The sequence below is a fragment of the Bicyclus anynana genome, chromosome 7 (assembly GCF_947172395.1).
Source record: "Bicyclus anynana chromosome 7, ilBicAnyn1.1, whole genome shotgun sequence".
NCBI lineage: Eukaryota > Metazoa > Arthropoda > Insecta > Lepidoptera > Nymphalidae > Bicyclus > Bicyclus anynana.
The window spans coordinates 7,819,218-7,845,411 of NC_069089.1; the positions used below are offsets into that span (position 1 = coordinate 7,819,218).

The window sequence follows — 26,194 nt, forward strand, 5'->3', positions numbered from 1 at the left end:
GAGCTTCATAGTTTTTATTTAAACTCTTTTTACTTGATAAAACCCGCAACAACGAACATTTCTACTGGGTTTTGTCTTGTTATCGCAATCTCACAATTCATAAGCTATTTCGTTCATTTTTCTTCATGTCTTAAGTGTACAGGCATTAGCTTTTCTCTTATTTGGATAAAAATAATAAGTAAAGGAAAATATCTAAAAAGTGAATTGATTACTAAAATATATACCACTAAAATGTATCAAAACATCTGTAAATTTTTAATTGTTATATAAAATCACACATTTTTACCCTTTTAAAGATCCAAAAAAGAAATTCACGCGGAAGAAATTACGAGCGAATCTAAATAGTTCCCATAAAAAAAAAACTTTCTATTGCCTATTCATAATAAAAACATAGCTGTTCGCAGATATTTTATCAACATAGGACACGTCAAAAACGAACTAGATTCAAAAGAGCTAGGAAGCCTTTTTGAATAGGAACAAAAGTCGAGTTTGATATCTGCATGTCGAGCCATGTAGGCTTTAGAAAATCGCTGGAGTTTATATTATCTTTGTTTGAGCGGACCTGAAACATCCTTTTGTCAATAAACTATATCTACGCGGCCGAGGTCTGAGATGTTTTTTTAAATTTTTTTTTCATAACTCAAGCTTGTTTGAATCTATTTTACGGATATAACTTATTGTCCTTATAGCGGAAGAATTTAAGTAGATACTGATATGTAGAGCTACTTAGCAGATTGTACAAAAATTTGTATCACCAGATTAATAAGAAATAAGTAAAGATGAGCCGTTATAGCCCAGTGGATATGACCTCCGCCTCCGATTCCGGAGGGTGTGGGTTCGCATCCGGTTCGGGGCATACACCTCCAACTTTTCAGTTGTGTGCATTTTAAGAAATTAAATATCACGTGAATCAATCGGTGAAGGAAAACATCGTGAGGAAACCTGCATACCAGAGAATTATCTTAATTCTCTGCGTGTGTGAAGTCTGCCAATCCGCATTCAGGCCACTTAATGGACTATTGGCCTAACCCCTCTCATTCTGAGAGGAGACTCGAGCTCAGCAGTGAGCCGAATATGGGTTGATGACGAAGTAAAGATATTCTAGCATTAGTTAATCTTAAATATATATAGCTAGATTAGAACAACAAAAACAAAAATATCAAAAAATGTTTTTTGAAGATTTTGGGATCTAGGTCAAAGATAACACAAAAAAGTAGTTTATTCCTGAGTAGATGTAATTTTCCGACATAGATCGGTGTGTTGTATAAAAAAGTAACCATTACGAGTACAAGCGGTTACACAAAACAGATCCATCACAGTGAACGTAATCAGTCATGGCGCTATCCGACATTAGATTTTCGTGAAAAGACCATGAATTATCGAAAGATCGTTAAACTGTTTTCGTAAAGGCCTTAGAATGAAATGATCTTTTTATCAAACTTACACAGATGTGTTAAAAGATTAATATTGTTGTTACAAAATTTAGGGGAGGGGGAGAAAAAAAGCTGTGAAAAATGGGTAACGAAGTATACAGTACGTTCCCTTACATATAAAATGAGTGATGAGTGATGTTGGTGTTTTTCAAGTATAATATTTGAAAAACAGATTAGTTTTGACAAGATTTTTATTAAAGTTGAAATATTGTCCTGTATAATTGTGTTTTTGAGATATCACGTTTCTGTAGCAAAAAAGCGAAATATTCTTTTTTTGTTTTATTTAATGTGTACCTATCCTCAAAAAGTATTAAAAATTACAAAAAGAAAGAAAATAATTTTCCATACCTCACAAATTCCATAGAAAAGTCTGATGCAGCATCACTAGGCTCATCCCAACATGAAGCAGTTGCGTCGCTAAAAAATTGTGCCTGCGCGGACCAGGCATCACATGCTCTCAACACCCGACGCAGTGATCCCACCATCATCCGAACTGCGGCGCGGGCAAACGTATCATCTGATAATATTAACATTGATAAAGGTATTGTCAAACCATGACATGGTTTTGAAATTGGCAATACCAAGTATTTGAGTGAATAATGTAAAAAATGTACACTTATAACAGGACAGTTGACACTGATAATTTGACATGAACAATACCTAGTGGTATTAGATATTTACGCACAGGCTCAATAAATCAATCAACCAGTAAGTTAGTTTATTAGTTTGATAACAAAATATCACTAATTAAAAGTTTATACTAACCGATTTTCATGGGCTGAGGATATAGCGCCAACAGTCCAACAGGCAGAGAATTAAATATTGAAGATACATTACTTTTTACATCGCTTATCGGTTCATCATCTTGATTCATCATTAGCCGATCTAATCGATCCTCATTTTTATTTCTAAATTTATTCACCGTAGGAGTATGCACCGTGGGATTCATTATGAAATCACTAATATCACTTGAAAATAATAAGTTATCTCTTAGGTCTTCATTATCATTACTAATTACAATTCTTTCTTCCATTAACATATCTTTGCTTTCATACATTTCATTTTCACTTATACTATTTACATATTTATTAAAAGATTCATTTTTTAGTTTTCTAGAGCTAGTACGTCTACTAATATTTCTATACAGAGAAGATTTATTTTCCTTCTCAATTGAATTGTTTTCATTTTTAGAAGTTTCAACGCCTTTGTTATTTACATAATTCCTTACGTTCTCTTCACTAATATTTTGACTACTATTAAACGAACGACTAAAATTTACATATAATAATTTGTTATTTATGTGCGTTTCAAATTTATTTATATTTCTAATTTTATTACGAAAAATCGAATGCCTTGAACTATTTTTTACAGAAGTGCGATTTTCACTATTCATATTTTTCCTGGAAAATTGAACTTTGTTTTTTGTCGTATCAAGAAGTCTTTCTTCTTCTATCGAATTATTGTCTGCATGTTCTCGTTTTCTGCGTTCAAATTCATCAATATCATCATTCACTGCATTATTCTTATCCTTAAAGCTATTTAGTTCTTGATCATTCACTTCTGTAAAATATGTTCTGTTGCCGATATTATGGAAGACATCAAACTCGCTAGAAGCGTCAATCCATAGCCAGAAAAAATGTCCTTCGAGCATGTTCAGGCGTTTAGCTTCGTCCATTACATGTTTAGCATAATGTATATCACATATCAGGACAATAACACCTCGGGTTAGTCTCGATACTTCAGCAAGGCGTCTACAAAATAAAGTTTATAATAAGAATTGTGATATATAAGATTTTATTTCAAGGGGACAAGATTTATTATAACATAAACTTATTCTATACTCGTAAATCTAGGTATTCTGTAAAAAATGTTTCCATTTTCAGTAAAAATCAAACTTATAAAAATAATGTTTTACGTCAACTGATATTACTCTGATGTATTTGCAATCTTATTGTTCCTTTTGTCTATTTTATCTCTTTTTTTTATAAAGTACGTAGCAAATATTTTACAAGACGGCAATAAAGGCCGGGAGATTAAGTGACTTACCTGAAAAGAGCACGGCGAGTATATTTCGTTGGAAGCGAAAGCCATTTAGGATTAAGCGGTTGAGTGGTGAGAATTGAAGACAGATCCTTCCTTAGAGATAGGGTTGTGTATATATCTTCCTCGGCAAGCAAAGTAAATGTATGCCAATGAGTGTGCAGGAGAGTGGCTCTGCTGAATAAAATGTTCGCATATAGAGAATGTTTAGTTATAACCAATAAGATCCTTTTATTTCATATAAATTTAAGGAAAAGTTTATGAACTTTAAAAAGAAATATATATTTAGCCCTGAATGGTCCACTATAGATCATGAAATCCCTGAATCGCGATTTGAAATATTGGGTTTTTCTATTGTTAGGAAGATCCCGTGCCTCGGAGAGCACGTGAAATAGAGAAGCCTGGCCCAGCTAGATCAATGTAATAAGGTGATGATGATGAGATTAACAAAATTTTTCAACAAACCTGAGTGCGTGTAATGTTTCTCTAGCGGTTATCTCCAATCGTACTTCCAGAGCCAGCAATTCCTGTGAAAATATAAAAAGTTTTTATTACAGGGACGCCATTATTAGTTCACGTCGCGTTATAATCGGTGTTATAAATGATGAACATTTAGCTGTGACACAGTTGAAACCTTTGTTGTATAAAAATATGAACGTAGAAAATCTTGATTCTACTGAGAGAAATGCGGCAAATTCCGCCGAAGATTTCAGATAACAGTTGACCTTATTTTATGTGCCATTTTTTTAATATTATTAATTTATTTTAGGTTTTTGTGTAGGTACTTTCGCTACATTAATCTCTTACTACTATTTAGACGTGTGTCTATCCCGGCTACATTTTTAATATGGAGAATCATTGCACTAATATGTCCAGTTTTCTTTAATAGAAGCTAATATTATTCACAAACGCGTATAATTTGATTGATCAATTTATTTACGCTTTTATCAAATTCATTCAGGTAATTTCTGTTTTACGCTTGATATCAACATAATAAATAAAATATTATTATGTATCTGCCTTAGTATGTTTGAAGAGCCATGATAGACTAGTGGATATGACCTCTGCCTCCGATTCCGGAAGGTGTGGGTTCGAATTCGGTGCAGGGCGGCACCTCTAACTTTTCAGTTGTGTGAATTTTAAGAAAATAAATATCACTTGTTTCAAACAGTGAAGGAAAAACTTCATGAGGGTACCTGCACACCAGAGAATTTTCTTAATTCTCTTCGTGTGTGAAGTATGCCAATCCGCATTGAGCCAGCGTGGTGGACTATTGGCCCAGTGATACCAACTCCCAAAAATATATATCCCTAAAGTTAGTGTCAAAAACCTCTAAAATCTCCTTATTCATTAAGTTGTCCCCCTAAAAACAATATAAATTCATAATGTAATAATAAATAATATGTGTAATATGTTTTACAAGTCTTTATTTAATACATAAAATATTACGTCTTCATCTGAAGATTTCAATTTTTTGACATTGGATAAATTAAAAAAATATATATATTGGATAAAAATTGCCGCCAGTCATCACAGAGTGGTTGTAAAATAACGTATAATATGTCGTTATAAGTCGCTAGGTCAAGAAAGAAATATTAATATTATCAATTTAAAAATACATATTAAAGAGACGAAACAATCCCTGAAAATACCCCTAAAAATTTCAGACCCCTAATAAATCCCATCTCGCCTTAGACCATTAATGGTCTAAGCATCTCGCTTATTTTTTAAATCTGGGGGGAAAACCCCTAAGTTGAGAACCCTGTATTGGCCTAACCACTCTCATTCTGAGAGGAGACTGGAGCACAGCAGTAAGCCGAATATGGGTTGATTATGATAAATTTTATTTGAAGACAGATTTCCAGTCTCTTGCTATTAGTGTATTTATCGCAGACATATTTTCACTAAAATAATTTTGTATGAAATACTTTCAGTCTACGTTACAAAATATGCGCATTTACAAAGGAATTGTTTGCTATTTTTACAACGCTTGAATGAGCTAACTGTCAGAACAAAGTACAATGGTTATTTATTACTACGCGAACTTACCTACGTGTAGGTACGAAATCAGAAGGAATTGTGATGTCAGAACGAAGAAAGGTGTAATAAATTACCAACACATGTCAGCATTGTTATTTATAAATTAACTAGCGTGCAATAAAGCAAATACATTAAAGTGGATACTTTAGGAGAGAAAATTCAAATCGTGAACACTTTAATTGCTATTTAAAATAAGAGTTTTATAAATAAGTACATAGTATATTTCTAACTAAAGGACGCCCAAGATTTTATCCACGTAGAAAACAACATTAAACAAATAAAAAATTAAACAAATAAACCTTCCTATTGATTCTATAGGTAGGTAATGCGTAATGACGAAATTTAAAACTGTTGCGTAGTTTAAAAGTAGTTTATTTATAACTAGAGGACGCCAATAAGTTTATCCGCGTAAAAACAACATTAAACTATACAAATAAACCTTTCTTATGTTGAATCTATAGGAAGGTAATCCGTAATGACGATATTAAAATCCGTTGCGTAGTTTAAAAGAAGTTTATTTCTAACTAGGGGACACCCATGACTTCATCCGCATATAAAACAACATTAAACTATATAAACCTTTCTATTGAATCTATAGGTATGTAATACGTAATGACGAAATTTTAATCTGATGCGTAGTTTAAAAGTTCCATGCGTAGCGTTAAGACAGCGGAAAGCAACATTTTTCGATTGTTTTTTTTTTAATGAATATATTTTTCTCGTTCATCTTGAGAAAAGAAGGCTAAAAAAATTACTGTTACTCTCCGATATAATATACCTTTAAAAATAATATTTTCAACACTGAATAACGTTTCTAATGAAATATTTTCACCGAAATATCTGTCAGCAAAACTTTGCCAAACATCGATGAATCAAAATACGAATTTGTCGAATGAACGGCGCGAACAAAAAGGTTTTCGGTAGGTATTGGACAAAGAGATTATGAAAGCGATGCTTTTAACTTTTATTGTTTGTTTGCAATTTTTTGATTGAAATAGGTACAGAAGTCGAGGTCGCTTGTGGAGGAAATGTTTCACACGTTTTTTGTTGTGATAAAATTAAATAATTTCCTTTAGTCTCTCTCTTAGTTATGAACTATAATTTAAATAATTTGGGCTGAACAACTGTCTTTTTAACCGACTTTTAAAAAAAGGAGGTTCTCAAGTTGATTAGTATGTTATTTTTATTATTTACTAGCTGACACCGCACGGTTTTATCCGCGTAGTTCCTGTTCACGTAAGTAAACGGGAATAATATATAGCCTATTATATTCCTCGATAACACTGAAAGAATTTTCCAAATCGGACTAGTAGTTCCTGAGATTAGCGCGTTCAATCAAACAAAGAAACAAACAAACTCTTCAGCTTTATATATTGGTATAGATTAGCAAATTGACGGCTTTAAAAATAAAGTGGTAAAAGAATTTTTAAAAATCGATTTAGTATGTCCAGAGAGGCAGAGAATACCCCTTAAAACCTTACAAACTTTATTTAATCTTGAATATATTTACATTTTAACTCTATAAAATACAAAGTGCATTCCAAGTGGTTTTGTTATGTATCCCTGACCAAGCACTTATTTTTCTAGACTTAATAATCATCTAGATGTCTGAAGGGTCTACGATCTTGACTTGCTAGCCTACGTTGGCAATATTCAAGTGATTGAGATAATAGAAAATTTCAGACGTGCAGTTTTTAAATATATAAAAAGATTATATATTTAAAAACTGTTTGTCTCCAAAAGCTTTTTTGCGATTGGTTGGTTGCGTAACTGTCTAAGCGAAACTTGTCTGAGTCCGTTTTTTTCATTTTCACGCATACGAATAAATAATTTCAATTTTTATTTGACATAATATACTGTCAGTGTACTAAGACCCTACAAAAGGCCTATGTCCTGCAGTGGACGTTCATAGGCTAATATGATGATGTCTGACCTGTATTGGGCAACCACAGAGCACGCGTACTTGCTAGTTAAACTTTGGTTTATAATTGAGCCTTCGCAGATGACCGCCATTTTGGTTCAAAACATCAATAGCTCAACGGTAAAGCGGTTTGAGCCGTGTCAGCCCAGTGCATTGGGCCAGCGTGGTGGACTATTGGCCTAACTCCTCTCATTCTGAGAGGAGACTCAAGCTCAGCAGTGGGTCGAATATGGGTTGATAACAACAAAAAAAGCGGTCTAACTCATCACCGAGGGGTGGTGGTTCGATCCCCGCCACGTTGGACTATTTTTCATTTATTTATTATTCTACAAAAAACACATTTAAATGAAGCCTAACCATAGTGCAACACAAACAACAGTTGGTTTTACTGTGCACTGGTTATTATTACATAATACAATATTTAAGAAAAAATCGTTATAAATATTATTGTCGTACCCACTCTTAATACAGTCTTTCCCGACTAGTTGGAGGGATTACTCAGGTCATGTTAAAAAAACACATACTTGTTCGGAGTTACTCACATTAGCAATGGTGTAAGACAAATGCAGGTGGGAGGGCGATGACCGTAGCACGGGGACGCCGGCGCGGGCCGCTGTCGACACCATGGCGGCGGCGGCGGACCCCCCCCCGCAGACCAGCAGCGCGGCCACCCGTCGGCTGTCCAACGCCGCACACGTCCGCTCCAGCACCCGCGCACTGAACCTACAACAAATAACCAAAGAGTAAAAAAAGAGTAAAAGAGTAAAAAACTCTTCTATAATGTTCTATACTCTTCTATGATGTGGACGGCTCTAACGCCACGAGCACATTGAAGCGATGTTTTTTTTTTTTATTCTTTACAAGTTAGCCCTTAACTACAATCTCACCTGACGGTAGCTAAGTGATGATGCAGTCTAAGATGGAAGCGGGCTAACTTGTTTGAGGATGAAAATCCACACCCCTTTCGGTTTCTACACGGCATCGTACCGGAACGCTAAATCGCTTGGCGGTACGTCTTTGCCGGTAGGGTGGTAACTAGCCACGACCGAAGACTCCCACCAGCCAGACCTAGACTAATTAAGAAAATTAGAAAATGTTGGAAAGTAGTACACTGGATATTCGGAAAGAATAGTGTTGATCAATTCCGCACCTTTGACGCTTCTATAACAAGATCCCCAAGACTGTGATGGACCTGCCAATGCATAGCTTTAAGCAATGTGTTAAAAAACATCTACTAATCGAGGTTACAACATTGATGAGTTCCTTAAAGATGAAAGCGCTTGGAAGCCATTGGGTTAGCTTCTACCTTCACACAATAAGTACAACTATAAGAAATTGTAATGTTATCATCAATTGTAAATTATAATACTTTTTAAAAAGAGCAACTGTTGAGTTTCTTGCCGGTTTCTTCTCAGCAGAACCTGCCTTCCAAACCGGTGGTAGAGTCTTTACAAATAGTCAACTGACGTGTCAAAAGTGCTTGTAAACTGAGCCTACTTGAAATAAATGAATTGAATAAATAATAAATAATGTAATATTTCACAGATCGGACTTGTGTTTTGGTTTGAAAAATCCATAAATTTTCCCACCAATTACTTGTACTTAAATTACCTAATACTTAGAAAGCTTTGGTTTGGTTTTTAAAGTAAAATCTCCTTTGAGGTAGACTAGAATTTTATGGGACTTTTCTATATATTCGTACAGATATTTTTAAACTTTAATTTTCTTCAAAGTAAAGCAGACCTAATCACTGCTATTTCAAATTCACTTTACTTTGAAGAAAATTGAGGTTTAAATCTTAATCTATGTTTAACAACGACTTAGTCACAGAAAGTGGGAAAAATTATTAAATTAAACTTAATATTTTACGTTCACCTGCTTAAATTGCCGTTGATAAAAGGCTACTTTTATTTTAAAATAATGACCTATAAAAATTTTAGTGAGCTTTGCTACAGTTAAAAGACCTCCTGTTTTTTTTGTAAGTAAAATTTTGATTTTACAATTCCGAAAACAGTAAACAAAGATGGTTATTGGTACATGCGTGTACCTGTAACTCAATAGTACTGTACTCCGATACAACCACAATCGTATCCGAGGATTATTAACAAGGATAACAATACGACTTTGCATTGACCTTTTTGTTTCTCGACAGTATACAGGTGGTTTCGATACTTGATAAACTCTACAACAGGTGTTTGATCTTGGTATTGAATATTGATTCCCAGAATGGTCAAATAAAATCTTTACTTAATATTTTGAAGCTGAAAAGTTTGTTTGATAATCTCAGAAACATCAGTTTCGAATTGAACAGTTCATTCAGTGAATGATTATGATAACGTTCTATTACTTAGAAAAATAACTGATGTAGATTTATTGAGTGAAAAATTCAAGGCACAAAAACTAACAATATATACTTTAATATTGAAATGAAAAATTTGTTTATTTACTATTGTTTGGAATTGAAAAATCATTTTTGTGTTGGATAGTATATTTATTTTATATGATCACACTACTTTTAATAGGAGCAAAGCATCAACATAAAAATGTGGCAAAAATGGGAGAAAATTGTTGTTTATGAGAACTTTTCTACATGCACGTTATGCTAAAATCATGTAGGTACGTCAAAAATGGCCTTTTTATGGTAGGCGTCAATCTAGCTCTTGTTTCAAATAGGTGAAATTATGAGTTTGACTTCTATTTATTTCTAGAAACCCTTGAACAAATTATGAACATCGGCTCCATTTAAAAGTAAGTGTCCACTTATCTGTAGCGTACGCATTGTTCAAGTGCGTTCACTGATCCGCATCGTACGGATCGCGTCCGAACGGATTTTATCATGTAGAATTAAAAATTCGTTCGTCCGATACGTACGCTATCAATAAGTGGACGCTGGCTTTTAAATAGAACTGATGTTAATTTTTTTTATTCTTTTACAAGTTAGCCCTTGAATACAATCTTCTCGGTAAGTGATGATGCAATCTAAGATGGAAGCAGACTAACTTGTTAGGAGGAGGATGAAAATCCACACCCCTTTTCGGTTTCTACACGACATCCTACCGGGACGCTAAATCACTTGGCGGTAGGTACGTCTTTGTCGGTAGGGTGGTAACTAACCACGGCCGAAGCCTCCCACCAGCCAGACCTGGACCAATTAAGAAAATCTCAATCTGCCCAGCCTGGGATCGAACCCAGCACCTCCGTTTTGTAAATCCACCGCGCATACCACTGCGCCGCGGAGGCCGTCAAAAAATGTACTGTCATAACTTGTTCAAGGGTTTCTAGTAATAAATAGAAGTCAAACTCATAATTTCACCTATTTGAAACAAAAAAAAGATAAATTGAGTAAAAGTATAAAATAAAACATCAAATGTAATTCACTTTTAACGATAATATTGAAGACATAAAAAACACCCGTTAACTTTTATGAAGCACCTTCTATATAAAACGAAATTAGATCCCCACGAGATATAGATGATAGATCTATACAAACAAACACTCGGATTCCTACAATGCCACATTATAAAGACACTTCAGTTTCAATTTATTCCTTTACTATTGCGCCAGTGCTTTTCAAATTTAAAGGCTTAAAAGCTTCGTGCGGCTCCGCAAAATAATAGGATGAGTTCACGGGAATATCCTAAGATTTGGGGTAGTTTTGAGAGAATTGCCAAAGATGGCAGTACATTGGCATTCATAATACAAGACATCCCAGAAGAGCTGTGGAGTGAGGCAGTGGAATTTATGCTGGGGAATTATATACGGGAGGACGTCTGGTGGATGACAGCTGGTGAGCTTTTATTAATAAAATTATGCGTTGTATTTTAGACTAGGCTTTAGTTATTGAATTTTCTGCTATTATTGCAAAAATATCGCCGTATTTTTCTACAGGATATATTGTGAAAAGAAATAACATTGTACCTACTCTATTACGCTTTATTGTTTGCTGAAGGTATTTTTGTCTCTATTGTTAACGTAGTTACATTATCTCAATTGTCCAGTTAGCCTGTGTGGTTACGGAGCATGAGGGTTTGGGTTCGAATATCGAGAAGGTATATTAAATAATATGGTAAACTAGCGGACGCCCGCGACTTCGTCCGCGTGGAATTCAGTTTCATCAATCCCGCGGGTACCCTGGATTTTTCCGGGATGAAAGAAAGAAAGAAAGAAAATATACTTATTACTACATTATGTCACACATCACAATTATTTAAGAATAATACCCTGCGATATGTGGCATAACCTAGAAAAAGGTCCTAGCTCAGCATATTGCTATATGCTCCCCATAAACAAAGAACATACAGTGCTGATTTTTAGGATGAAAAGTAGCCTATGTGTTAATCCAGAGTAAAATCTATTTCCATTCCAAATTTTAGCCAAATCGCTTTAGTAACCGCAAGGTAAAAGAGGAACAAACACACTTACACACTTACACACAAACTTTTGCCTTTATAATATTAGTGTGATATAGTGTGATAGTGTGATCAGTATGATATGCCATTTTGAAATACTTTAATAGCAGCCTAGATTTCAGAGTAAAGTTCCCATGCCATGGAGACCACCTTGTAGCAACGCGATGGTCTAAGCTTTAGATCCCTTCTTAGAAAAAGACCTTGGCTGGGCAGTGAGTCATGAAACTTAAACTGATGGTGATGATGTGAACCATAATCGCATCCATTAGTATCTAATATATTAAACGCACAAAATAAATAACAGTAAAATCATGTCCATATTTCTCTTTGAGAAAGAAATTTAACAATACTATCAAATTATTCAAGTTAAACAATCAAAATCTAATTTGAACGCCCGCGACTTCGTCCGCGTGGGATTCGGTTTTTTCACAAATTCCGCGGGAACCATGGTTTTTTCCGAGATGATAAGTATCTATATGTTAATCCAGAGTAAAATCTACATCCATTCAAAAATATCAGCCAAATCGCTTCAGTAGCCGCAGCGTAAAAGAGGAACAAACATACTTACACAGTTACACACAAACTTTCGCCTTTATAATTTTAGTGTGATTATCACACTAGATGATTAGTGTGATAGTGTGATATTAGTGTGATAAAAGAGCAATAAAATATTTCTTTATTTATTGAAAAAAATATATCATTTTAAACAAATCTTTCTTATGCTTATAATATCAAAGTTTAATAAAAGTGTACTGCAAAACCACCCTGCACAACACCAAGTAACACCAGATGTAAAACATTAATCAAAGCGACCCTTCTCGGGACGTGAAGATTTTTTGCAATTAACCAAATCCCATCTTACGATGTCGGAGTTTCACGCAAGAAAATACCAAGTCGTTAAGAAAATTCGCTAAGAACTCGCTCCAACCAATTATGTTGGCGAAAATAACCGCCCTGTTTTATCATTCTCGCTCAACACACGGACACGAAATCGTCTGAGTTAAATGACGGAAAAATTTCATATTTATTTAGAATGCTTACGGGTTTTACGAAATAATACATTTGAAAATATTTAATATTAGTCAAGAATAGATTTATTATAATATTATTAAACACCCGCGACTACGTCCGCGTGGCATTTAGTTTTTCACAAATCTCGGAACCATGGATTTTTTCGTAATGAAAATGTGTTAGTCCAGAATGAAATCTATTTCCATTCCAAATTTCAGCCAAATCGCTTCAGTAGCCGCAGCGTAAAAGAGGAACAAACATACTTACGTACTTACACACTTACACACTTTCACACTTTCACACTTACACACAAACTTTCGCCTTTATAATATTAGTGTGATTATAGAACACCCGCGTCTTCCTATCCGTGAAAATTTATATTTTTAAGTTATTACAATTTCTTCGGGACCAAGGATTTCATCGGGTTAAAAATTATAAGCCTTATTTTAGCTTGAATTAAGAAATAGTTAAAGTTTTTAATTTCAAATGTCAGCCAAATCCTTTCAGTAGCTTCAGCGTAAAGGAGGAACAAACATATTTACACACGAACTTTCACCTTTATAATATTAGTGTGATAGTGTGATGTGATATACGAATGCGGTGTTAAAATAATATAGCCTATACACTAACAAATAATTTCGCTTTCTATTGGTCAGGGAATTATCGAGTCAGTTCCGTAACTCCTGAGATTATCGCCTATAACTCACAAAGCTTACTACTTTATAATATCAATAGGTATATATTATCTGCGAAAAACTCAACTAACCCTTATTCAAACTACAACGTCATCAGAATAAAAAATCTTCTACGAACTTACGTAGATAACTGCTAGGTACTTCGCTCCGTAGCTGGAGTATCCTCAAGAGATGTTGGCTCTACAATGTTCAACTCGAAGTCGCAATTGGACATTGTGATTGTACTGCCCACATTAGTTAGTTTTAATTAGATCCTAACATTTTGTTCAACTCCTGATGTAGATAGAAAAATTGAAAAATAAATATAGTCTTACTTTAAAACAAATAGATCAGATGTCTTTCAGAATTCAGGATATAACATGCCTATTGCTTCCTTATCTCTTTATAATATTAGTAGGTATAGATTCTCTGCGAAAAACCTAACTTACCCGAATCCAAGCTACAACGTCATCAAAATGAAAAATCTTCTACGTATCCTCATAACATAATAATAAACTATTGTGTTAAAAAACAAAAGTCGATTTATAGATTATTTAGGTTTTTTAGACTTAGGAAATAAGGTTATATTTGCGTTTATAATGTTTATCAAGTGTGTGATAATTGTCTATATTATATTTGTATTCCAATTCAATCACATTGTATAACTAAAGTTATTTGATGAAGATAGTCACAATGTCATTATTGTTAATTTCCCAATCTAAATAACATACGAGATCAAAGCAATAATTGCACATTGTATCATAGTTGATCCGGGGTCACTGGCAATAAGCCCAAACAACCCCATCTGAGCTAATAGTTACCCGGCGGGCTTTAAGGATTAAAGAGAATTTAGTGTCTGCTTTACACAAACAACCCGCGTTGAATATCAAAAAGTTACTCACTTGTTTATAGACACAGTCACGTTTTGGCCAAGTTACTCGTTTTAAATTAAAGTACAACTTACGAGCTGCATTTATTATACTTATCGCCAGTGACGTGCGCAATGTTTTAAATAGGGTAGACAATATATATAATCCACAAATTGTACAATTAGAAAATTCCTTCTTTAATCAAAGTTGTAATGAGTGCTTCATGAAGAATAGATGTATTTTTGCATTTATCTCCACGGCTTATCGTAATACTTGACGTCTTTATTCTATGTCAAAAAGTTTTAAATAATTGAATTTATATGTTGTAATTGAACAACAAAAGTTGACCAATGGTTATATTATACAAATAGCGGACGCCCGCAACTCCGTTTTCGTGAAATTCTGTTTATCACAAATCCCACGGAAACCGTGATAAAAACTAGCTTATATCTTAATCCAGACTAAAATCTATTTCCATTCCAAATTTCAGCCAAATCGGTTTGCAAGCCGCACCGTAAAGGAGGTACAAACACACTCACACACTTCCACTCACACAAACTTTCGCCTTTATAATATTAGTGTGATTACTTTAAATAGATACATATAAAATAATTTCATGTATCTTCTACTTCAGACCATATACTTTATGAACCCATTTACATAAAGCCGTTATATCAATTAATTAGATCTTAATGTTCTTGAACATAATCAAATAAGTAAGTACATTAAAAGCCTGCTCTTTGGGGATCGATCCATTAACCATGACGTCTGTTTTAGGCCCTCTATTACGATTCTTTGAGATAACAATGTTATATATATAGCCATTTCACTGATTTACTTAGGTATATTCTCAGCTAAAGACCTATCTGCTGGTGGAAGGAAGGGAAATGGTCCATTTTTGGAATGTCAAAATCATATATTCTTATTATCTCTTGAGTGTTGTATATGTGTCTTATCTGCAATATTGAGGTTTAATTATTTATTTGGAATGTTTGATCTTCACCCATCTGTTTATTGGATGAAAATTGTTTTATATCAAATGAGTACGTTAAAAAATTTATTGTGAGTAGGTTGTCTAAAAAATCCCTGGCCATTATATTATTAACCATTATCAACTTCCATTAATGATAGTTTTGTAGGCAACCTATAATAAATATAAGGTTGATATAAAACACTTTTCATATATTAAACAGATGGGTGAAGGTCGTTTTTAACACTATTAGGAAAAGTGAAAACGGATAGAAACGTGATATTATATTTTCAAAGTATAAAAGGGAAAATAATTGAATGGCGTGCTCGGGCAAGAAATATATCATAGTGTAAAGATGTTTCGGTCAATGGTCTAGTAGTGGAGAGTCTTGACCAACATCCCGAGAGGCTCTCACCCGGTCGTTAGATCAAGGGTCGAATACTGTACACTGTCTTGCCTATAGTGAAGAAAATGTTTTGTGTTTTTTGACCTCTATAACAAAAGATTTTATATAGATATGTCACTAGCGCGTCGAAACTGAGGCGAACAATGGTGTTTTAGCAAACAATTAATTGTTAAACATTTAGTCGCATAGTAAACAACGAAAGTTATTTAAACAAATAGTACCTAAACCTAATATCTATATATAGATATCTAATGTAATCTAGCAGCCTGGCTGTCCAGTGCGGAAATTCAGCCAATATTCTTGCCACCATTCCACGTGGGCATGATTTGTATAGTTATTAGGATTTTACTCAATAAAAAAATGTAATCTAAAATTTCAATACAATATTCTAAAGTTAATCAGAGAAATAAACAAAAATATGGAACAAAATGGACTTAATAGTATAAAAGTTGTAAAACCTGTTACGAATTATGCATGAACAAATGAATTGTTTGGCTGTTTATTTATTTGTTCTAATCAAAATGTTTTAAACAGAAATCAAGTATTTTTGTGTAGATATTATGGTTCTACTTACTTTTCTTTTTTATACTTTATCTCCATGGATAATAATAGTCTGAACTCCACACAGAGAGGTCGTTTATTAAATTCCCTTCTAACACGGTATTTACTACTAATAGGAGGATTATGAAAATGTGTCATTTATTAAAAATATACGGTTACTTTTCTTAGAAAAAACTATTATTACTAAACCTAATAGGTACTCTTCGTCTCAAAAAATCCCCAGTAATAAGTAGATCGGATTTGTAATTGATGTATTACAAATTCGATCTCGGCATCGGCACAGTAGTTAATAATCATAATTAATTATATCTAATTAATTATATCAAATTCCGGAAACTAATGGCACAAACTATTTCCCTGGGGTGTCTGTAATAGGAAATTACCACTTAATCAGTAATGATGAATTAAATTGTCTTTATACTCGTAATTTCAGGTACAGCGGAAGATTCGCAGGCAATTCAGGAGTATCGCGTGCTGTTGACGTCGATTATTCATTGTAAAATGAGTTTGGCTTGCTATCTCAATGACGGTGGTAATCGCACACTCGTCGGAGTCAATATGTGCATGCCGCAGGAAAAAGATCACTTTGTTGATCACAATCCGGTAAGAAGTCATTATCATCATCGTCATCAACATTAACAACCCATTCGGCTCACTTTTGAACACAAGTCTCCTCTCAGAAAGGTTAGGACAATAGTCCACCACGCTAATTGGCATGCTTGACTCACGTAAAGAATTAAGAAAACTCTTAGATATGCAGGTTTCCTCACGAAGTTTTTCCTTCACCGTTAGAGACACGTAATATTTAAATTTAATTTCATAAAATGCACATAATTGATAAGTTATCCCTCCGAATCCAAAGCAGAGGTCATATGCACTGAACTATCATGGCTCCTAACATATGACTTATTTTCTGTTTTACTATCTCGTTGATAAAGTGGGTATCATAAGTGGTTTCGTATCACGTGGGCCTGGGTTTGACTCCTGAGTCGGACTATAAGATAGTTAGCTTTTCTTCGTATCTTCCTTCTAAGAAATTTTCAGTTACAAATTCTCAGCCCGGAGTTGGAAAGTTGGTTTTTTATTTATACTTATAGCAAGTAATGCTATCTCATAGTTTGTATATCTCGTAAGTTTTGTAAGCTCATAAAATTTTAGTACACTGGTACCTCAAACTATACTAAAAACTAGATGGTGGTGTGACAAGAGACTAGAGTCTAGCCAATAATTATAAAAGTAAGTACCTACTAAGACGCGAAGCAGTAATTAAAGCCAAAATATATATTTTTTTAATTAGACTTGGTTTACAAGCACTTTTTAAACGTTAGGTTTAAAGAGCGGTCGGACTCATCGCCGAGGGGTGGTGGTTCGATCCCCGCCCCGTTGGACTATTGTTTTAAGCACTCCTAATACAGTCTTTCCCGCCTAGTTGGTGGGGAATGGGAATATTTAAAAGACAAGCGGACGCTCGCGACTTCATCCGCGTTGAAGTCAATGTAAACTTTCAATGTCAACTTTCAAACTTTTTTTTATTTCTCCACTGAATGAAGGGTTGAATTTTAAAAATTCTCAAATCACGTTATTTTTTAATTTTTTTTTTATATAGCTTCACACAACAACTACAGAACCGATTAAATGGAGATCAATTATACTCTGGATTATTACATAGGGTTCTTTTCTCTGAAAAATCCATGGAATCCCGTGGGATTTATGAAAAACAAAATTTTATGTGTATGGAGATACAGATGTTCGCTTGTACAAAAACATCTGAATTTCACAGTTTTAGTCATTATCGTACAAATTTGGATTTTAATAACAAACTAGTTAAAACTATATCTATAGAAATTAAATATAGCAACATAAAACATCCGTTTAAGTTTTTCCCCCATTTCTGTTTTTCCGCAGCCTAAAACAAAAGCCGGCCTATTGTCCCTCCGCATGTTCAGTGAGGCCATGAAAGTGACAGCGATATACGACAAGTACGACGTGAGCAAATATCTCATGGGAGCCGGCTTGTCTGTATCGTCTGACTACAGGGGGCTGGGACTGGCTGTCGAGCTGCTTAAATGTAGGCAAGTATAGTATTCAATTCAAATACTATTTATCCAAGTAGTCCTACTATCTAAGTCATACTCCATAGTAGTATACGTACTAGCTAGCTAGGACTAGCTAGACGTGAGCAAATATCTCATGGGAGCCGGCTTGTCTGTATCGCCTGACTACAGGGAGCTGGGAAAAGCTGTCAAGCTGCTTAAATGTAGGCAAGTATAGTATTGAATTCAAATACTATTTATCCAAATAGTCCTACTATCTCAGTCATACTCCATAGTAGTATACGTACTAGCTAGCTAGGACTAGCTAGACGTGAGCAAATATCTCATGGGAGCCGGCTTGTTTGTATCGCCTGACTACAGGGGGCTGGGACTGGCTGTCGAGCTGCTTAAATGTAGACAAGTATAGTATTCAATTCAAATACTATTTATCCAAGTAGTCCTACTATCTAAGTCATACTCCATAGTAGTATACGTACTAGCTAGCTAGGACTAGCTAGACGTGAGCAAATATCTCATGTGAGCCGGCTTGTCTGTATCGACAAGTGCGACGTGAGCAAATATCTCATGGGAGCCGGCTTGTCTATATCGACAAGTGCGACGTGAGCAAATATCTCATGGGAGCCGGCTTGTCTGTATCGCCTGACTACAGGGGGCTGGGACTGGCTGTCGAGCTGCTTAAATGTAGGCAAGTATAGTATCCAATTCAAATGTTATTTATCCAAGTAGTCCTACTATCTAAGTCCTACTCCATAGTATTATACGTACATGGTATACATATATGTGCATGTGTATATATCTGTGCGTGTGTGTCAAGTGACAGCGATATTCGACAAGTACGACGTGAGCAAATATCTCATTGGAGCCGGCTTGTCTGTATCGTCTGGCTACTGGCTGGGACTAGCTATCGAGCTGCTTAAATGTAGACAAGTATACATAATATTAAAATCAAACATTATTTATCCAAATAGTCCTACTATCAATATATGTTTGTGTGCGTGTGTATATCATTAAAGTAACAGCGATATACCGATATACAAGTACGGCTTGCGGTAATATCAGGATGCCTGACTACAGGATTTAGGAATAGCTGTCGAGCTGCTTCAATTCAAATATTATTTATTCAAGTTAAACTGATTTCTCTAATGATAATTATAATGATATAATTGATTCTACAATTTTATTATAGATAACTGACGCCACGCGGTATCGCCCGCGTGGGTCCCGTTCCCGTAGGAATGCGGGGATAATATATAGCCTTCCTCGGTAAATGGGCTACCTACCACTGAACGAAGTTTCTGAATCAGACCAGTAGTCCTAGTAAGATTAGCGTATTCAAACAAACAAACAAATAAACTTTTCAGCTTCATAATGTTAGTCTATATTTACAAATGAAGCTGGCCGCTTGAATTCAATTAAATATTTAATTATTATTATTTACGAGTATTATTAAACTACTAATCGTTGCTGTTTAACGAACGAACTTTTCCATTAATAAATCCAGTTGAATAAAGGTCTATAATTTTTATTAGTAAGAATTTATAGACCATGCGGACCAGCTAATACTTAGTGTAAACCTAAGGCTATTCACAGAGGAACAATTCAGAGGGCTTGCTAGGAACATACAATAAAAATTCTGTCGTCCTTTGTCCTTTAACCTGAGGTGTAAAGCCTAAAAAATACGTGAAAGCCCATTGGTTAACTATATACAAATATTATGACCTAACAAATGAACTAACTAAAAATGGCTATGTAGTTAGTCTGCACGCCGTAGAAGTAGGTGCGAGAGGATTAGCAGCAAAATCTATCTATAACTTGCTTAAAGACCTTGGCCTCTCTAGAAGTGCAGCTAGTTCTATATTAGAACGAGTATCCAAAGCTGCTCTAATAGGATCTTCTCAAATTTGGGAATCGATCCTCAAGGAATTCCTTAACCCTACATCATGTAGGGTTCAGGACTCTGCTCGGAGTTTTTCTCTCTACCACACCAATGTGAATCCATGGAATGCTAAGATATTCGTCTCATGATAATGATGAGTCTCTTAGACGATCCTCCTATCCAAAACTGAATATTAGTTTATTAACATTTTATATGCACTTTTCAGGATGCTACTCGCAAAAGAAGAAGGCTTCGTCGTGACCGGCGGAATCTTCACCAGTGAGCCAGCACAGCGTTCCGCAGACAAAGCCGGGTGGGAAAGCCTCTACCAGGTTCCCTACAAGCAGTTTGGAGAACAATGTGAAATTGAATTTAACACAGACACGGAAAATTTGAAAATATTCGCCGCTAAAGTCGAGTAATACTTACTGAGAGTTCTTTTACTGAAGTAGATGGCCGTACTAGGCGTAATTTACATCTTCATGCGACCACTTTGAAAACAATTTTATTTAATGTTATTATTCTAGCATACTTTGAATACTAATGGCTATAACGTTATGAAAATATTTTAAATGTTCATATTCGTAATAAATTCATTTGAAAACGTAATTTTTTCTCGTTTATTTGAGAAATGTTTTCTCTCCCTTTTACTAGGTATAAAGGTAATATAATTGTATATTTCTTTTAGAATTCAATCTTACATTTAACAGTACAGGATAAAAGTTTTCAATTTGTAATTTGTTTCATATTATTACTAGCGGACGCCCACGACATCGTCCATCCTAAGACCTCGATAATCCGGCCCTCTTGCAAAATCCGTTCTTACCGGATGTCTGCTGATTGTAGATTACCTCCCTGCCAAATTTTATCTTTGTACGTCTAGTGGTTTTCGAGATTTCGTGATGACCTTTCGCATTTACATTATATTAACATTTCTCTTACTTTTATTTATTATCACAATAATCTATAGTATTTAATTATATCACACGGTCAAATTCATCATCAGTACCAACCCATAATCAGCTCACTGTTCAGCACGAGTCTCCTCTCACTTTAAAGTTTTACTAACATCAATAACAAACAAAATTATCAACTACTCGTACCAACAGAAATGATAAAAAAAAATACTGACAAGAATAATAAAACATTTTGAAAATCATCGAAATAATAGATCAACTTTGGTAATTTATTATTTTTTTTAATTAACTCATCAATAAAGATGACATTTAAAAAAATCTCATAACAAAATTGTCTCGCTAAACGATAACTCTTTGATGTAAAGAAAAACGGAAGTATCTAACCGAGGGTCGTGTTTGTACAATTTCTGTTTACTTTTATTGCAGGCGTCTTTCACAACCAATACTCGAACCAAAGTAGAATTTATTTATTTTAATAAAAACTTTAATAAACTCATGGAACTAGCGATTTAATATTGAAAATTTATTAGTCGTTCTTTGAAGATCTATAGACTGTATTTACACGATCGACTGATTCGTTGGTCTAGTTTAGCTAATCCAATGACAATTCCTGGGTCAGTCTATGATACTATAAACATTCTGGGATACTTTTCTGCAAAAATATCTCTGTAGAATGTTAGAAATCTAAAGGGTTGGTTTCACAACCCCGTCCCTCGACGGGAACGGACTGTCTCTTTTATATAACGCTGTTCTGTAACAAAGATTTTATAACTCAAATGTGAGAGTTTCCTATTCATTTTTATCTCTTACTTACTATAGAATGGTATTAAATAGAGACACAAATAGAGAAATACGCAATATAAATTTCAGTAATCTTAATATTCATAGCTTTTAGAAATGTATTGAAGCATTGAATCAGTGTGGTAAATCTAAGTTAATTATTACCCTGTCTGTAAGTGAAGTGAAGGACAAATTAAAACTTCCAAACACTATACGTGATATTCAGGCATGGGTGTATCTACCGCCGTATCAACTGTATCAATGGTACGGGGCCCCCGGAATGCAGGGGCCCCTTACGTGTGAAAGCTACACAATATACTTTGACTTGACGAACCTATGAATTCCCGTATATTCATAGGTTGTTCAAACATCTTTCTGTTCTAAGAAATCTTTATCCTTCGTGGGTATTTGGGCCCCCAACCAATTTTGATACAAGGCCCATCCAAGGCACGCTACGCCATTGTATTCAGGACGTGCACTAATGTAAGAGGTCTGGCCTTATAGTCGGCTTGTCACGAAGAAGCAGGTACCCTGCATTCGCAGACAGGCCGTTGTCTTCGAGTACAACAATTCAAATATGGAACGCAGTTGTGCGGTCTGCGCGTTCTACATTTTGCTTTCTTCATTCATGAAACATCTTTCCATCCTATAGTGATTTATTTTGTAAACTCAATATTATACAATTATAAGCCAGTGTTTCAAGATTAAAGATTAATCAGTAAGTATCCAGTGCTATTATAAATTCAATTATCATTATAGTAGATTTACGATGGTAATTGCATTCGATTGTTTTATTAGAAAACAAGCCGCTTGCTGCAACTACAAATGCGAAGTAGTGTCCACTAAATGGACAATACTAGCATATGAAAACCATGTTTGGGTTCTCGAGTGTACTCACTCACTGTATTGAGTGGAACCATTTGCGATTTGACCAGAGGCGTCTTTACCTATAGTGCAGGGGTTGCGTTGCACCTGGGCGCCGCGATCTCAGGGGCACCCAAGAGCCTTGAAGTTATGGGAAATACTCCCGAGCATCCTGTATTGTATATTTGGAAGCCCACCTCTAGTACAATATGCATTGTACTAGAGGTGGGCTACGTGAGCTAGAGACGCCTTTGGATTTAACTGCAATTGTTGGAGCTTGTATAACAAAATGTAGGTATATATGAATAGAAAATAAATAAACAAATAATTTTAGAAAATATGAAATCCTAAACTGACCCGAGCTGAGAACCCAGGACCTCTGTTGTTGTGAACCACGTCACCGCCAACTATCAAATTAATAGACAAGAGAACATTTTGTAAGAATATCTTTACTCATTTATGTTACTGATGTACGTATAGTATCATTACCAACTTACCAACTGATGATGCATCATGATGGAGCTAGATTTTGTTAACACAAAAGTCAATTGAATTACAGCCGATATCCATGACTGGCAAAAAAATAAGGGACTTATTTGCTTACTGTTCACTACGTGACCCGAGAGATAGGCTAGTCACTGATCATTTTGCGGACGACTTGTGTAAAGCTTTTTCCTATACAACCTCATGAATAAATATTATTAATACATTAAGGGATGTTTGTAATTCTTTAATGATAGCAAAATTAGTGCAAATATTATAATGCGTCGTAAAGTTCTCTAGTATTGAAAATGGTAGCGTTATTATCTCCTAAGGATCTACCAATTTTGGTAAAACATATTAAGAATCTATTAGTTGTCTACTTATAAGGTTAGTTAGTTAAAATACTAGCATACGCCCCGCGGTTTCACTCGCGTAGTTCAAGTACACGATAGACGGGGATGGAATATAATGTTCACAAATAACGTGGCAAAAGAATTATCAAAATTGGTTCAGAAGATTCAGAGATAACACCCTACAAACTCTTTATAATATTAGTATAAAACAAATATTAAATGAAATGAAAAAAATCTATTTAGGTAGGTACCTTGTCAGCAATCACTATATCCAATGAATTATGATTGATTAAAAAAGTAAATAGGGAAAAGGTTCGACGATTTCTTTACTACTCCATATTTAATTGATGATTAAAGATGACTCAGCTACGTTTTCTATTAACATGCCAGTAATTTATCTGAGGGGACATTACGTTGGTTACGTGACATGCAAAATCAGAATGGGTATTACTTAGTATAAAATTTAGGTCGAGAGAAGGAAAAAGTGAGGACGCAAAGTAATATTATTTTTTGTTAGTTGTTGTTGCTTGACGAACGAGAAATTATAATTGTATAGCTTGGCATGTTCGTTGATGACACTCCCATGATATGCAGGCGACGAGGGGAAGGACTGCGCGAGTGTGAAGTCGAGCGCGCGGAGCATCGCTACCCCCCTCCCTCGCGGACCATAGGGAGTGTTACGAACGAATTCGAAAAAAAACGAAGCTCTAGTAGTATGCCGGACGAGCTCTATCATAAAAAGCTTTATTACTACAAATCCACTTTCCAATGGAAATAAATTGTAAAGCCATCACCTACTAGAGTATATCCACGAAAAGTAAAGAATCGTACGTCTCACTTGTATGAGTGACTTATGAAGACATATAATCGAAGCAAAAAAAGAATAAGCACTGTTTATCTATCTGTGCTTACTCTTTTTTTATAATAATTTCATTCGCGAATCTCCAGCACAACGGTTTTCATTCCAACCTCGTTATCACAATTATAGTTGTGTAGGTAGTTACGTTATCCGCAATTGCCTTTCAGCTGCCTTTGACACCATTTCACGCAATCATGGCACGAATTCAAAATATTCTGATTCTTATTTATTTAGCACTTATTTATATTTTTAGCAAGCAATAATGTAACTTGAATCTAATAAAGCGCTAGTTTTATTAGGACTTAGCATAGTATAGATAAAAAATGTACTTAGACCCTTTACTGTGTATTTTTCAAACTTCGAACTATAAAATAATTATGGTTTTATATTTATAATGACACCTATCTGTCTGAGGCATCGTAACTGAAAGAAGCGAGGAAACGTTGTCCAACTGTCTAGTTCAGAAAGGAAGTTTCTTAAAAATAGTAGTAGTGGTAAGTGTTCAGCTATGAATAATATGAAATAAACATTTTTCTTCTATATCTTCTACTAGTCCAGGATCCGGGGAGCATTTTTACTATCAAGTTAATTTTCCGTGAGTAACTTCATCCTGATGACACTTACGTTTACGAAAATTCTTGATTTTAGTAGACCTCGTTATTCATACTAGGGGAGTTCTTAAAAGTAAATGTCGTCTTTTACTGTTGAATTAATAGTTATGCAACTCAACAGCCACTTTGTCCTATAAACAGCGTGATACGTTATTTCGTTCCTAAGCACAGAATTTTTTATTACTTGGTAACCCTGTTATCTACAAAAATCAAGAATTTTCATAAATATAAAAGTTGAACGTCTTATCAAGATGAAGCTACTCACGGAAAATTAACTTGATAGTAATCAATTACAAAAATACTCCTCGGTTCCTGGACTATACTTTCTAGGTATGGCTTGCTCAATTATTTAGATAAATTAGTAACTGCTATCACTGAATCAAATTTCAGTAGATTAATAATACGAAATGAACACAGGCGTGAAAATTTAACTAGCTAAAGTTAAGTCTTTCAAAGCCGCAAAGCAAAAGTAAATAACCGAGAAAACATTGATAAAATATAAATATTTTAATAATTCCCTTTGTAGTTACTAGGTAGGTCTTAAAATTAATCATTTAAGATCTGTACAAAATACTTTTCCAAATACAGTAAAAACAAGCAGTTTAATGAAAAAAAAAACCATTGAAAGTCGGCAAAGAATTCCTTTCACGGAAATGTCATAAATTCAAACCTTATTTCCGTATAACACTTGTGTGTAATTTAAATAAAAAGATCATTTGTTTTTTCCGAAGACAACAACCCGTATTTTCTTTTTTGACTATTTTCTGGAAACATTAGCAGTGTTAAGTAATGCAATTTGAAAGGAGATGGTCCAAAATTGTATGGAGCCCAGGATCACTCATTGTATCCTGGCGGAAATAAAAGACAATATTTTTCTTAACTATTTTTAATTATACAATTCTACGAATTTACTTTAATTCTTTCGAAATAATACTAATTCTCTCCCAAGAAATGCAACACAAATATGGGTAATAATGGCAAATTGATGACGTTTTCAACGCAGTAGTCGATTTGACATTGGCTAACAATTGTCATGTCATATTTGCTTTAGGGGCGCCATCTT

General features: G+C 34.6%; 2 protein-coding genes across 3 annotated transcripts in view; one reads left to right on the forward strand and one right to left on the reverse strand.

Annotated features, from left to right (window-relative positions):
* The window catches only part of LOC112043698 (glutamate receptor ionotropic, NMDA 3B), a 50,962-nt gene that overhangs the window by 19,487 nt on the left and 5,281 nt on the right, over positions 1-26,194 (reverse strand). For both annotated transcript variants that reach the window (XM_052882473.1, XM_052882474.1), the window contains exons 2-6: positions 7,977-8,157; positions 3,939-4,000; positions 3,480-3,647; positions 2,199-3,184; positions 1,782-1,950 (exon numbers count right to left, since the gene is read on the reverse strand). In XM_052882473.1, the coding sequence (XP_052738433.1) occupies positions 1,782-1,950; positions 2,199-3,184; positions 3,480-3,647; positions 3,939-4,000; positions 7,977-8,060 (1,469 nt within the window). In that variant the 5' untranslated portion in view covers positions 8,061-8,157. The remainder of the gene's footprint in view (positions 1-1,781; positions 1,951-2,198; positions 3,185-3,479; positions 3,648-3,938; positions 4,001-7,976; positions 8,158-26,194) is intronic.
* Positions 10,907-20,873, forward strand: LOC112043701 (uncharacterized). The gene is made up of 4 exons (XM_024079219.2): positions 10,907-11,221; positions 16,768-16,937; positions 18,240-18,406; positions 20,491-20,873. Exons 1-4 carry the CDS (start codon positions 11,053-11,055, stop codon positions 20,684-20,686), a joined length of 702 nt encoding a protein of 233 aa, XP_023934987.2. The 5' UTR covers positions 10,907-11,052; the 3' UTR covers positions 20,687-20,873.